Source organism: Ranitomeya variabilis, chromosome 3, assembly GCF_051348905.1.
Source record: "Ranitomeya variabilis isolate aRanVar5 chromosome 3, aRanVar5.hap1, whole genome shotgun sequence".
NCBI lineage: Eukaryota > Metazoa > Chordata > Amphibia > Anura > Dendrobatidae > Ranitomeya > Ranitomeya variabilis.
In genome coordinates this window covers 30,069,047-30,082,836 of record NC_135234.1, presented here as the reverse complement: position 1 = coordinate 30,082,836, position 13,790 = coordinate 30,069,047, and the positions used below count along the sequence as shown (strand labels likewise).

The 13,790-nt window shown below is 44.7% G+C and overlaps 1 protein-coding gene across 3 annotated transcripts in view; it reads left to right on the top strand.

Moving 5' to 3' along the window:
• The window catches only part of TTC3 (tetratricopeptide repeat domain 3), a 210,500-nt gene that overhangs the window by 114,973 nt on the left and 81,737 nt on the right, over positions 1-13,790 (top strand). For all 3 annotated transcript variants that reach the window (XM_077293880.1, XM_077293881.1, XM_077293882.1), the window contains 6 exons: positions 1,321-1,381; positions 1,469-1,526; positions 2,366-2,420; positions 9,508-9,645; positions 11,063-11,143; positions 11,671-11,783. In XM_077293880.1, coding sequence (XP_077149995.1) covers positions 1,321-1,381; positions 1,469-1,526; positions 2,366-2,420; positions 9,508-9,645; positions 11,063-11,143; positions 11,671-11,783 — 506 coding nt within the window. The remainder of the gene's footprint in view (positions 1-1,320; positions 1,382-1,468; positions 1,527-2,365; positions 2,421-9,507; positions 9,646-11,062; positions 11,144-11,670; positions 11,784-13,790) is intronic.

The following is a 13,790-nucleotide window of genomic DNA, read 5'->3' as shown; positions in this document are numbered from 1 at the left end:
ACACTCCATACAGCATTGTGCCACATGTAATGCTGCTGCTGCTGCAATAAGAAAATCACATACTCACCTCTCATCGATGCTCCTCAGCGTCCCGTCTCTCCGCACTGACTGTTCAGCCAGAGGGCGGCGCACACACTAATACATCATCGCGCCCTCTGGCCTGCACAGTCACAGCAAGAGGACGGGAAGAAGGAGCGGCGCCCGGCGGATGGAACGCGGACAGGTGAATATGAAATACTCACCTGCTCCTGGCACTCCTGACGCTGTCCCTGCCTGACCCATAGTACCGCAGCTTCTTCCTGTAATGAGCGGTCTCTGGTACCGCTCATTACAGTAATGAATATGCGGCTCCACCCCTATGGGAGTGGAGTCCATATTCATTACTTTAATGAGCGGTACCACGTGACCGCTGAATAGAGGAAGAGCTGCAGCGCGGGAGACCATGGAACAGGCTGGGACAGCGTTTGGAGCGCCAGGAGCAGGTGAGTATGCGACAGTCCTCTCTCCCCCTCACCCGCCGACCATGACTCGAGTATAAGCCGAGAGGGGCACTTTCAGCCCAAAAATTTGGGCTGAAAAATCTCGGCTTATACTCGAGTATATACGGTAATCGGCTCCCGGTTCGGCATAATGTCGCACAATCTCTTGCATACCCAGCACGACATCTTTGGAACGGTGCCGAAGAGGAAGGTATTTGTTACTTTTAGTTTATCAAAGGGGACTACTTCATTCCCTGATAGTGGACAGTCCCTTTAAAGGATGAATCCCACTCAGGCTACTGTTACCACTTCTCGGTTTCTGTTCACTCGTGTTAAAAATGGAAGCAATAGAAGTCACGGCGGTAAATGGTCTATCACATGATGGAGATCAACTGCGCCCGTCTGACCAATAGCTTGGCATTAGGTGCTGTTTTTTCTGCTGGGAATTGTGCAACCAGCCTAACGGAGGAGGCTCTGACACAAGTGACAAGGACATGTAGGACCCAGCAACAATTACCAGGCAGAGAAACCACAGAGCTCGGTTATATAATGCCCCTCCTGCATTTGTTGGCACTGGCAGCTGGTTTTTCTGTGTGACCTGCTGTGGTTACAAACGAAAGAAGGAAATGCTGGGCGAGCCAAGTGCTGCCGAAACTAAGAAGGAGACTCAGCCCCGCATCAACTTCGTCTTCTCGGCATCAGTCTCGTCCTCTCCGCATCAGCCCTGTCCCAGAGGTCTGACCCCACAGCCTTCATTATTTGTTGTCTTATCTGAAGAACGTCGTATCTGTTTCACCATCACGTGAAAATAACCGTTATCATCTCTGACTTCTTCCTCCAGGAATTAAACGCCGAGTGTAACATTCACATAGAAAATAAAGGCTGTTCAGAGAACATGACCGGTGAGAAGAATCCCGCCATTGTCTTCCAAGTGACGGCAATCTGTCTGAGTCGCCCGGTAATGGATTGTTTGTGTTGATTTTTCGTAGGTCAGCAGCCCAAAAAGGGAAAAGCGAAGGGAAAGGGGAGCGATTCTGAAAAGACAAGGTGACTTTTTTTATTTTATTATTCAATCTTCCCGATTATAACAAAGAATACAATTAGGGAAAGATTAGATTTAATATGCGTCCTCAAAAAAGACAAAAAAAAAGTTGTTCGTCATGTAGCTGTATTATTTATTTTATTTGTAAAATGTCAGTCATCATTATGGAAACTCAACATACCCCATAGGTGCTTGTAATGTAATGGAAATCTTTAATTACTGGTGCAGATAGCCCACTACCTAGCTGAAGGAATTTGTGTCCCGATCTCAGATAATTACTTACACAACTCAGGAACTTCTTTTTCTCCCTCCTCCTCTATGGTCAGAGCATCTACAAGGAGGAGCACCACAAAAATATTTCCTTATACCTAATACTTTCCTTGCTGTTTCCCATTGCTGTCCATGCTTCCACTATTTGTGTGTGTGCAATGTACAGTTAAGTCCATATATATTTGGACAGAGACAACATTTTTCTAATTTTGGTTATAGACATTACCACAATGAATTTTAAACAAAACAATTCAGATGCAGTTGAAGTTCATGCTTTCAGCTTTCATTTGAGAGTATCCACATTAGAATTGGATGAAGGGTTTAGGAGTTTCAGCTCCTTAACATGTGCCATGTTTTAAAGGGACCAAAAGTAATTGGACAGATTAAATAATTTTAAATAAAATGTTCATTTCTAGTACTTGGTTGAAAGTCTGAACTTCAACTGCATCTGAATTGTTGTGTTTAAAATTCATTGTGGTATTGTCTATAACCAAAATTAGAAAAATGTTGTCTCTGTCCAAATATATATGGACCTAACTGTATACATATTTCTATTTTTTTCCCCCTTATTCAGGTTTTCTAATCTGAACACTGAAAAGCAAAAGACCCCATCTCCAGGTCCTTCCCAGGTAGGAAGAAAATACCTTAGAAAACAGTGATTCTGTCAAGAATACAGGAAAGAAATATATCTTGGTACCGTGTTAGCCAGTAGATAGAAAAATATTTAGAATTGAGAGTCCTCAGTGGTTGATACCTTTTAATGGCTAACTGAAAAGATGGTAACAAATTGCAAGCTTTCGAGACTACATACGTCTCTTCATCAGGCAAAGACTAAAACAAATTCTGAAGAATCACATATTTATGCACAACATAGTATAGGAAAAAAAAAAAAAAACAAAGGGAGAGGGGGGGGGGGGGGGGAAACCATCAATAAGCCAGGTGACATGAAGCAGAATTACCATGGGTGATAAACAGTTACGTCCATAAATATTGGGCCAATTCTTAGATAAGGAATGTTTTATTGTCCTGTGATTAGGGTCTGTTGTGATGACCCCACATGGTCTGATGGGCAAGTTCCTTAGTTGTAATTAGTTGATGTAAAAAGACATAAATCCGTGTGACACATTCATTCCTGCATTTAGAGTGTCAAAGGTCGTCATCAGTTTATATTCCCAGACTCTCCTGTCTCTCTGTGCTTTGAAATTACCTTTCAATACAAGTAATTTCATGTCCATAATGTTATGATTTGGGAGACAGAAATGTATTGCCACAGGTAGATCCATTCTTTTTTCTTTTATTGTATGGCGATGAGAGTTCATCCTTGTTCTCAGTTTCTGCCCTGTCTCCCCCACATACAGACCCCCAGTTGGACATTTAGTACAAATAATTAGGTACACCACATTAGAAGTGACGCAGCTGAATGTACCTGGTATCTTGTAGTCCTGATGTGAGTTGGGGATCTTTATCTTGTCCGTGGTCATTATAAATGGACAGGTTTTACATTTTTTCTGTTTGCAAGGAAAAGTACCTGCAGCTGTTGGAGAGGACAAGGAGCTCTTGACAATGATGCTTCTTAGATTTGGGGGCTGCCTAAAACACAGTAGTGGGGGGTCTGGAAAAATGGATTGTAAGCGGGCATCTTTTTGTAGTAAAGGTTGTAATTTCCGTGCAGCTCCCCTTAGCGCCTCCAGATTTGGATTGTAGGTAACTACTAGAGGCACCCGGTTATTTTCTTCTTTAGTTTTGTAATGTAGCAGGTGATTCCTTGATATTCTGGTGGCTCTTGTGATCTGATTTTCAATTGTTCTTGGATGGTAGCCCTGATTCAAAAAGGTCTTTCTGAGGTGACCAAGGTGTTCATCCCTATCCATGGGGTTGGAACATATACGATTGTATCTGATGGCTTGGCTGTAGACAATGGAGTTTTTTATGTGTTTTGGATGGAAACTGTCCCAATTAAGGTATGTTGGACGGTCGATTGGCTTCTGATACAGGGATGTCTCTATTTTATTGTTCTGCAGCTTAATGATGGTGTCCAAAAAGTTAATTTCAGTGCAGGAGTAGTTGAGTGTCAAGTTGATGGTGGGATGAAATTGATTAAACTGTTCATGGAACGACTTTAGCTGTGGCTCAGACTCCGTCCAGATGATTAAAATGTCATCAATGTAGCGGTAGTACGCCAGAGGCCTGATGGGACATGAGGACAAAAAGTCGCTTTCAAGCTTGGCCATGAAAAGATTTGCATACTGTGGGGCCATTTTACTTCCCATTGCTGTGCCAGTCTCCTGTAGACAGATCTTCTTGTCAAACTCAAAGTAATTGTGGGTGAGGATGAATTTTATAAGTTTCACCACAGAATTTGCATCAGTCCCTGTGTTTTCCAGGAAGAATTTGCAGGCATTTAATCCAGCCTGGTGTGGGATATTGGAGTACAAAGATTCCACATCCAAGGTGGCCAGGATGGTTCCTTCTGGTAGAGGACCTATTGCTGATAGTTTATTCAATAGGTCAGTTGTGTCCTGAATGAAGCTGGGTGTATCTTTTACCAGGGGTTTAAGAACACCCTCTACCCATCCAGATACCTGCTCAGTAAGGGTGCCCACACATGAGATAATTGGTCTTCCTGGGTTTCCAGATTTGTGGATTTTGGGAAGCATGTAGAATGTCCCTGTTCTTGGATTATTTGGTATCAGGTCATTGGCTCTTATGGATTCGTCGGGCAGACAAGATACCAACTTGTTTAGTTCCTTGTAATAGTCCTGTGTAGGATCCGACTCCAATTTTTTGTAGTAGCGTGTGTCCATAAGTCGTCTGTTTGCTTCCTTCATGTAGTCTGATGTGTTCATCATGACTATTGCACCTCCCTTGTCAGCAGGTTTGATGATGATTTCTTTGTTGGTTTTCAGAGACTGTATGGCCTTTCTCTCCTGGGCACTGATGTTGGAAGCTTGTGTCCTGTTAGTGTCTATGATGGTGGATTTTATCAAATGTCTGAAGGAGTCTATATATTTATCCAAATGAGGGTTGCGTCCCAGTGGAGGTGTCCAGTCTGACCTCTTCTTTGTTGTTAGGATCCCTTTTCCTTCAGTCCAGGTGGGTTCTGAATCTTCTGTATCATTGAAATATTCCCTCAGGCTCAGTCTCCTGAAAAAATGTTCCATATCACTGCAGAGTTCAGTTTTATCCAGGGCCTTAGTAGGACAAAATGAGAGTCCTCTGGAAAGCACGGACAGCTCCACTTTGTTGGGTTTATAATCTGAGAGATTAATGACAGTTATTTGTGCCTGGAATGGAGTGATTGTCCAAGTTGTCAGGTTTAGGCTTTGTTTTGTATCTGTTTGCATAGAGTCCTGAATTGAGGCGCAATCTGTGCAGTTTCTTTTCCTTGTTATGAATCAGAAAGGTCCGTAGTTTGTTGTAGTATTGTTGTAATTTCTGCTCTGTGTCTGCTGTGTTTTCCTCAGGGTTTCAAATTGCCCTTGGACTTTACTCTTTATGCTGTAGCAGACATGTAAAAGATGATTCCTTAATCTCTCAGAAGTCCTGTGACACAGGTTCTGTGCATAACTACAACTAAGGAACTTGCCCATCAGACCATGTGGGGTCATCACAACAGACCCTAATCACAGGACAATAAAACAATCCTTATCTAAGAATTGGCCCAATATTTATGGACGTAACTGTTTATCACCCATGGTAATTCTGCTTCATGTCACCTGGCTTATCCATGTTTTTTTTTTTTTTTTTCCCCTCTCCCTTTGTTTTTTTTTTTTTTTTTTCCTATACTGTGTTGTGCATAAATATGTGATTCTTCAGAATTTGTTTTAGTCTTTGCCTGATGAAGAGACGTATGTAGTCTCGAAAGCTTGCAATTTAGCTATTAAAAGGTATCAACCACTGAGGACTCTCAATTCTAAATATTTTTCTGTCAAGAATAGGGATTTTTGTGTACTCCCCATAAATCCTTTTCTCCGAGCCACTCATTGGGGGACACAGGACCATGGGTGTTATGCATAACACCCATGGTCCTGTGTCCCCTGATGAGACGAAGGAGAAAGATATATAGTGTGTGTAAAATATATATATTTTACTATATATATATATATATATATATATATATATATATATATGTATATATATGTATATATGTATATATATATATATATATATATATATATATATATATATATATATATATATATATATATATATATATATATAATTTTTTTTTTCCCTTTCTCCTGTTGGATTCCACATGATGGAAAAGTATAGTGTATTGCGCTATTACATAACTGCGGCATATGGACACAATTAGCCTAGTATTTTGAAAGCTTTCCTGGTGTGCATGCTAAACTTAAGAAAATCCTAATTTAAAAAGGAACATATTCCCCAACAATAATGTTGCATGACTATAGCCCTAAGTGCCAGTGCACGGACCTGAAGACGTGAGAGTCTTGTCTCTCTGAACCTATAGAACCAGGTCATATCCTGGGCTGCAGTGACCACATTGACCAAGACATGTACGAACGGGTGAAAGGGGCATATACGATAATCTTCTAATTGTCAGGATGTGTTTTGGCAGCCAAGGTTTTTTGGGGAACCCTTTTCGGTTTGTGCATGATTACTGTTATTTTTTTTTTAAACCCCTTCTCGACATGCATGTAATCGTGCGGGCTCACACGGAGCGCCATCTTGATCGAGTGCAGGTGTCCGCTCTATGTGAGAGCTCACACCCTGCAGTGATTTCCATGATTGGTGCTAGCACTGATCGTGGGTGTTTAACCCCTGTTATGCCGCTGTCAATAGTGACAGCGACCTCATGGAGCATCCCAGAGGGAGGGTGCTCCCATCGCGTTATGCCAATGGTCTCCATTGTGGCAACAGGTCGAAAGAAGACCGCAGGGTCACTCATGGACGGTGGCCTGTCGGCTCATGCCAAGAGCAGGAGCTGACATGCCTCCTTCCCTACATGTCAGATGCTGCTCTTATGCTCTGCATGCAGAAGCATTGCAGATTATTATATCAGTGATTTGTCATTATACAGTAAATGTCCCACCCCGGTACAATGTTAAAAAGTAAAAAAAAAAGTTGATAAAAATTGTAGAAATCTAAAAAAAAAAAAAAAAAAATAATAAAACAAGATAAAGAACAAAAAAAAAAAATATTAATCGAATATATACATTTATTTATGTGCACCTCTGAAAAGAAGTACATCGCCGAACAGAGGCCAGACGGAGTCCAGAGTAGCTCTGCTGCCTCATTATAGTGAATGGATCCCTCGGGGGTTTCTTCTGAATTACGTTACTCAGAGATTGATATGTAAATCCCGATGTAAGAGCTCAGCGTAGAGCAACGGATAAATTTGTTTTCCAAGGCTTTATTGTTTTTTAACAAGTATGAGGAACAGGGGAGGAAAAAGAGGGGAGGGGGGGAGGGGGTAAGGGTGGACAGGAAAAATAAGTGGAGTAAAACAAACAAATCACACAAAGTGCGGAGAGGCAACAATAAGCCTTAATGAAGCAAGGGACGCAGCCCTTGGAACAAACTGTCTAATAACTGTTCGTTATATAAAATATAATGTATAACGTAAACAGGAACAGGAAAAAATGGATTAGGTACATTTTAACTTTTATAGTGCAAGGGTTAAGCCCTTGAGCTAGGCATACTTTGGCTCATGAAAAGCAAGGGTTATGTCCCTTGGACGGACTGTTAATTCTAACGGCAAGATTAGTGCAGAGGCTATATAAGTAGAGAGCTCCCAGGCGAGGCAGAAATGCTATCAGAAAGGAATTAGGTCTGAGGCAGGCGCCATCTTGTGTTACCTTATGGTAGTGAAAGTGAGTTGAGGTAGCAGCAGATATTCAATGAGGAAAAAACTGGTCCCACTTATACCATTTCTGGTAGAACTTGCTAAACTCGTTATTGGATAAAGCGAATTTGAGTTCGAGGTCCCTATGTTGCGACATTAATTTAATTATAATGGTTTCGTTGGGGAGGGTCGTGTTTTTCCAGTGGTATGCTATGGAGTTTTTGTCGACCATGCATAGGTGTAAGATTATTTTTACCAGAGAACTGTCTAGGAGGTGGGTGTCCAATGAGAGGAGAGCTAGTTGGGGAGAAAGGGTGACTGAAGGGCCTGGAAGTTTGGCGATTATCGAGGAGATGTTTGACCAGAAGGTAGTAGCAATGGGGCAGTTCCAGAAAATGTGTAGCAACTCACCCCTGTGTCCGCAATTTCTCCAGCAGAGAGGGGAGATGGACAGGTTTATGTGTGAGAGTCTAGTTGGGGTGTAGTACCATCTGGAACAAGCAACGGATAAATTTGATCCCAAATGTTAGTTAAAAAAAGCTTCAAATCAATCCACAAAAAAGCAAGTCCCCACTCATGTCTGTCATCTGTAGGGAGCTTCCACGTCACTGGTAGCACAAAGACTCTGGAAGCGCTAAATGGCTCCTCGCCCCCCAAAAGAAATTTTCAACTCCTGCACTCCCAAACCCAAATGACCCCCTCCCTTCTGAGCATCAGTGTGCCTAAACCACAGTTAGTGTCCACATGTCATTTCTGTAGTGATGACAGCCCGCCTAATTTACAGGTGCATGTCTCCAGAATCATGAGCTGGTCACTACCACGTCTTGGTCACTACCACGTCTTGGTCGCTACCTCGTCCTGGTCGCTACCTCGTCCTGGTCGCTACCTCGTCCTGGTCGCTACCACGTCCTGGTCGCTACCACGTCCTGGTCACTACCACGTCCTGGTCACTACCACGTCCTGGTCACTACCACGTCCTGGTCACTACCTTGTCCTGGTCACTGTGGTATCTGCGTACTCAGGAGAAATTTTACAACAAATTTTTGGGTCCATTTTTTTCCTGTTACTGTGAAAATAATAAAATTGGGGATAAAAAAATATTTTTGTTTGGAAAATGTTTTTTTTTTTTACCGCTCAGTGTTACAAACTTTTATGAAGCACATGAGGGTTCAAGGTACTTCCCATACATCTAGATAAGTTCTCTGAGGGGTCTATAGTTTCCAAAATGGTGTAGTACAATATGTCATGAAAAAACATTCCCAGAATCAGTGGGAAAAGTTGAAGCGTTCAAGTGTTAGATCCTCCTAAAGTGACAGTGATCTGAATTGTAAAATGTGTCCTGGTCAGGAAGGTGAAAACAGGCTTGGAGTGAAGGGGTTAAGAGCTGTATTTAATGTGGTTCCTCTTGCACTGGCTCTTTTGTGCTGACTGTTTAAAGGGACAGTGCAGAGCCGCTCTTCCAGTTAATCTCTTGTTTTTGTGTGCTGGCCTTGTGAATCTGTACATGGAGGATGTCAGATCGGCCACCTTAATTAGGATTGCCTAATGGTGGCTGCAGGCCATCGTGTTCTGGAGCAGCTTTGGAGCTTTGTATAAGCAAAATGAATCTCTGACTGCTATAAAGATGTATTAAGACGTAAATTGGGGAAGATTGTACGGTCACTATTGTAATAGATTTTATTTATTGGAATAGTAAGGTTACATTTGATATAATTATTTGGATATTTTGCGATTCAGCATATTTTTTTTATCATGTAATAAAGCCTCCTCAGTATATGGAATAATCCCAAATCGTAGAGATGGTTTTGTGTCAGCCATGTGTTCTCTTCCGGGAACACCTATGTAATGGTTGGGCTTCGTACGGGGTCGCTGTGGCTCCCAAGTGTGTTTACAATTGTGTCTTGTAGGTTGATTTGGCCACAATACAAGATACGGTCAAGTCTCTAATACGTGAAGCCTATGAAGCCCTAAACGATAAGCGCTGTCGCAATGCAGAGGGGATATTTTCTAAACTTCTGGACATCCTGAAACAGACTGACCTCCAGGTAAGTCCTGAACTATTGTTCGGCTGCACTCTTCTTCTGGTCCGGCCGCTGGCCAGAAGTTGTAAATTATGGGGAAGTTACTGGTGTGTGCGCCCATCTCCTGCAGTGTTATATGCAGTCATTTATGTCACTGTAATACTTGGGCTTTATAATTTGTACAGAGCAGGAGCGAGCTCTAGTGAGTACTTGGATGCTGCCGCATTCTGCCTCTTTTGGACATCGCCGCTCTCTGCCTTTTTTTTGGGCCACCGCCGCTCTCTGCCTCTTTTGGGCTGCCGCCGCGCTCTGCCTTTTTTTTGGACGCCGCCGCTCTCTGCCTTTTTTTTTTGGACGCCGCCGCGCTCTGCCTCTTTTGGGCGCAGCCACTCTCTGCCTCTTTTGGGCGCTGCCGCTCTGCCTCCTTTTAGGGCGCTGCTGCTCTCGGACTCCTTTTGGGAGCTGCTGCTCTCGGACTCCTTTTTGGGCGCTGCTACTCTCTGCCTCCTTTTTGGGGCACTGACGCTCTCTGCCTCCTTTTGGGGCGCCGACGCTCTCCCTCCTTTTGGGGGCGCCGCCGCTCTCTGCCTCCTTTTGGGGGCGCCGACGCTTTCTGCCTCCCTTTGGGGGCGCTGCTGCTCTCTGCCACCTTTTGGGGGCGCCGCTGCTCTCTACCTCCTTTTCCGGGCACCGCCGCTCTCTGCCTCTCTTTTATGGCGCCACTGCTCTCTGCTTCATTTTTGGGCGTCGTTGCTTTCCGCCTCCTTTTCCGGGCGCTGCCGCTCTCTGCCTATTTTGGCCCCTCGCCGCTCTCTACCTCCTTTTTGAGCGCCGTTGCTTTTCGCCTCCTTTTCCGGGCGCTGCCGCTCTCTGCCTATTTTGGTCTGCCGCCGCTTTGTACCTCCTTTTAGGGGCGCTGACTCTGTCCGCCTCCTTTTCCGGGCGCTGCCGCTCTGCCTATTTTGGCCTGCCGCCGCTTTCTACCTCCTTTTGGGGGCGCTGACTCTTTCCGTCTCCTTTTCCGGGCGTTGCCGCTCTCTGCCTATTTTGGCCTGCCGCCGCTTTCTACCTCCTTTTGGGGACGCTGACTCTATCCGCCTCCTTTTCCGGGCGCCGCCGCTCTCTGCCTATTTTGGCCCTCCGCCGCTCTCTACCTCCTTTTTGGGCGCTGTTGCTTTCCGCCTCCTTTTCCAGGGCGCTGCCACTCTGCTTATTTTGGCCCAACACCGCTTTCTACCTCCTTTTGGGGGCACTGACGCTTTCTGCCTCCTCTTCCGGGCTCTGCCGCTCTCTGCCTATTTTGGCCCACCGCCGCTCTTTGCCTCCTTTTGGGCGCCGTTGCTTTCCGCCTCCTTTTCCGGGCGCCGCCGCTCTCTGCCTCTTGCACAGGTGCTCGACATTGACCTCGTATAGGAGTAATCTGTTTTCTCTTCTCCTCCAGAGCTTACATCTGACAAAGCTGGATTATCTGGTACTGCAGTATGGACATGCGAATGCGCTGCTCGGTATTGGACAGTGTGTGGTAAGCATTTAAAATTTACTTAGATCAGTAAAAAATATAAATCGATATTGTCTTCAACATTAATGTTTTTGTGGCATTTTCACTACAGTTTTTGCTTTTTCTGTACCACCTTAAAAAATGGCGGGGCATGCAGATTCACCATGAAGTTTTCCCTCTACTATCAGGAAGGTGATATATGTTTTTGACTCTGAGTGAGTGATCTGGTTCAATCACGGTCACCTCCACCTATATTGCTAGTATTATCCATGCACCCAGCACACACCATCCTAGTGATGCCCCGCCATTGTTTGTGATGACATCGCACCTTTTATCAGTAATATTTGCGCCATTTACCTCTGAAAGATCCCGGATGTACTGCCAAAGTGACGACCAAGACCGGCGAGGAGAAGAGAGACCAGGTTGGAGCAGGAACCTATTCCTTCACTATGGCAGTTATATATGGCTACTTAATTTAACCATGAGTCAAGTGAACTTTTCTCGCTGTACCGTTAAAAAAAAAAAATTACTAATTTGTTAAATTTTTGCAGGAGCTGGCAAAGGCTGAAAATGAGTTGAAAGAAATTATACAGCATCACTCCAAGGAGAGGTTCAACTGCTTGGCTTTTTATGGAATTGGAAATGTGTATTTTAAGCAAAATCGGTAAGTTTATATGTAAAAAAAATATATATATATTTTTTATTTATAACCTCCTTTCATGTTTTCTGAAAGTTGGAGGAATGTAGGCCCTAAACACAGTGGCCATTTTCCTTTTTTTTTCCCCTCCCCTTCTTCCAAGAGCTGTAACCTTTTTTTTTTCTTAGTTTTCCATCCGCTTGTGTTGCCATTTTCCGAGACCCTTAAAATTTTCATTTTTGGGATATGGCCCTTTTTTTTTATGCCCTGAGCTGTTGTTTTACTGATACCATTTTGGGATATATACAATGTTTTGATCGCCTCTTACTGCATTTAATTTCAGTGTTGCAGCAACAGAAAAGGTAATTCAGGAATTTCTATTTTTTCTTCTCTTGTTATGCTGTTTACCAGTTTGGAGTAATTTATTTAATATTTTGATACATCGGACCTTTACAAACGCAGCAATATCAAATGTGTGGGGTTTTTACCCTAGTTAGTTTATTTTTAATGGGGCATAAAAGGGTGATTTGAACTTGTTTTTCTCCTTCGCCTCATTGGGAGACACAGCACGTGGTGTATGCTGCTGCCACTAGGAGGCTGACATTAAGTTAACACAAAGAGTTATCGCCTCCCCTGCAGTATACACCCTCCTGCTGGCTCTCAGAGAAACCAGTTCTTGCTTATTGTCCATAGGAGGCACACGGGTCTGGTCTTCAGACCGAAAGATCTTTTTTATTATACATTTTTACCAATTTTTACATTTTTCCCAGTGGAATGAAGGGGCGACGGTTTCTTTCAAGGTTCCGATCTCCCCGAACCATCAACAGGCGAGCACGGAGAGTGTCGCCTCTCCGTATCCTCTTCTGTGACGTGGGATGCCAAGCCTGGGTTGAATTTTTTTGGCCACTGGTCCTTTCTAGGGCACCGATCCATGTATACTCTTCCGCAGCCAGGCTGAATGCCATACATTTAGCTCTGTCTAGGGGATTTAATCCCTTGGATGTACAGTGGCCCCTTTTTTGGCGTCCGAGCAGCCCCCATTGCACCACCACTGATGGTACAAGGAGGCGGACGGTCCCTCTCCACCTCCCTACTAAAGGGATGGTGGATTGAGGGTTTTCCCCCTTATCCCTGCACCGTCCAGACCAGCAGCAGCACAGGAGGTCTTGGAGCAAGCTGCCTTACTTGCCACCCGGCAGCTTCTCCGGGTAAGTGCCGGAGCTAGAGGGCTCCTTTCAGGCGGTCTGGGGCGGCACTGGTTAAGGGGGACCCATTTTGACTGCGGAGGCGCGTATTCGGCCCCTCCCTGCCTCGGCGCCGGCCAGCACCGCAAATTTAGTACCCGGCTTCGGCCCTGTAGTAGGCCGCAACCCCTATCTCCGCCCATGCGATGACGCGATATGGAGGCTCTGCCCACCATTCCTGGCGCTTTTCGCTCAGCATGAGAAGCGCCTCTGAAATCTCGGGGGCCATCTTTCTGCCCCCAGACCACTTCAGGACACACTAACTTCCATCAGGAAAGACGGAAAGGTCCCGGCAGCAAGCGTAGGGACCACGCAGTTGGAGAAACGCAGGAGGAGCCGGAACACAGACCTGGGTAAGGGAGCGCTGCATTATACATCTTCCTCCCTACTGTCATCCTCTTTTCTCAGCAGTATCCCTTCTCAGCAGCACCTATTATTATAGGGCCACAACTTCATGTCCCAGCCTAAGGCATCTAAAAAGTCTAACAAGACTATGGCTATATTTTTTATTTCATGCTCCTCCTGCCAGTCTGCTCAGAGTTCGCCACTCTGCAATGCCTGTGACCCCAACTGTGCTCGGGAGCCATTCACTGCCACCGCGCCAAGTGTGCCTAGTCCCCCTGAGTAGGCTTTGTCACTGTCTCAATCCATGGCTTAGCTGGCCAAAGCGATTGAATTCCTAAGTGATCCTTCGGGGGACCGGAGCGTTTGCAGGACTGATGTAGACGGATCCTCCCCAAGCCGGGAGCAGTCCGTTTGCAGGGGCCGAAAGCACTCTAGAAGCCTTCAG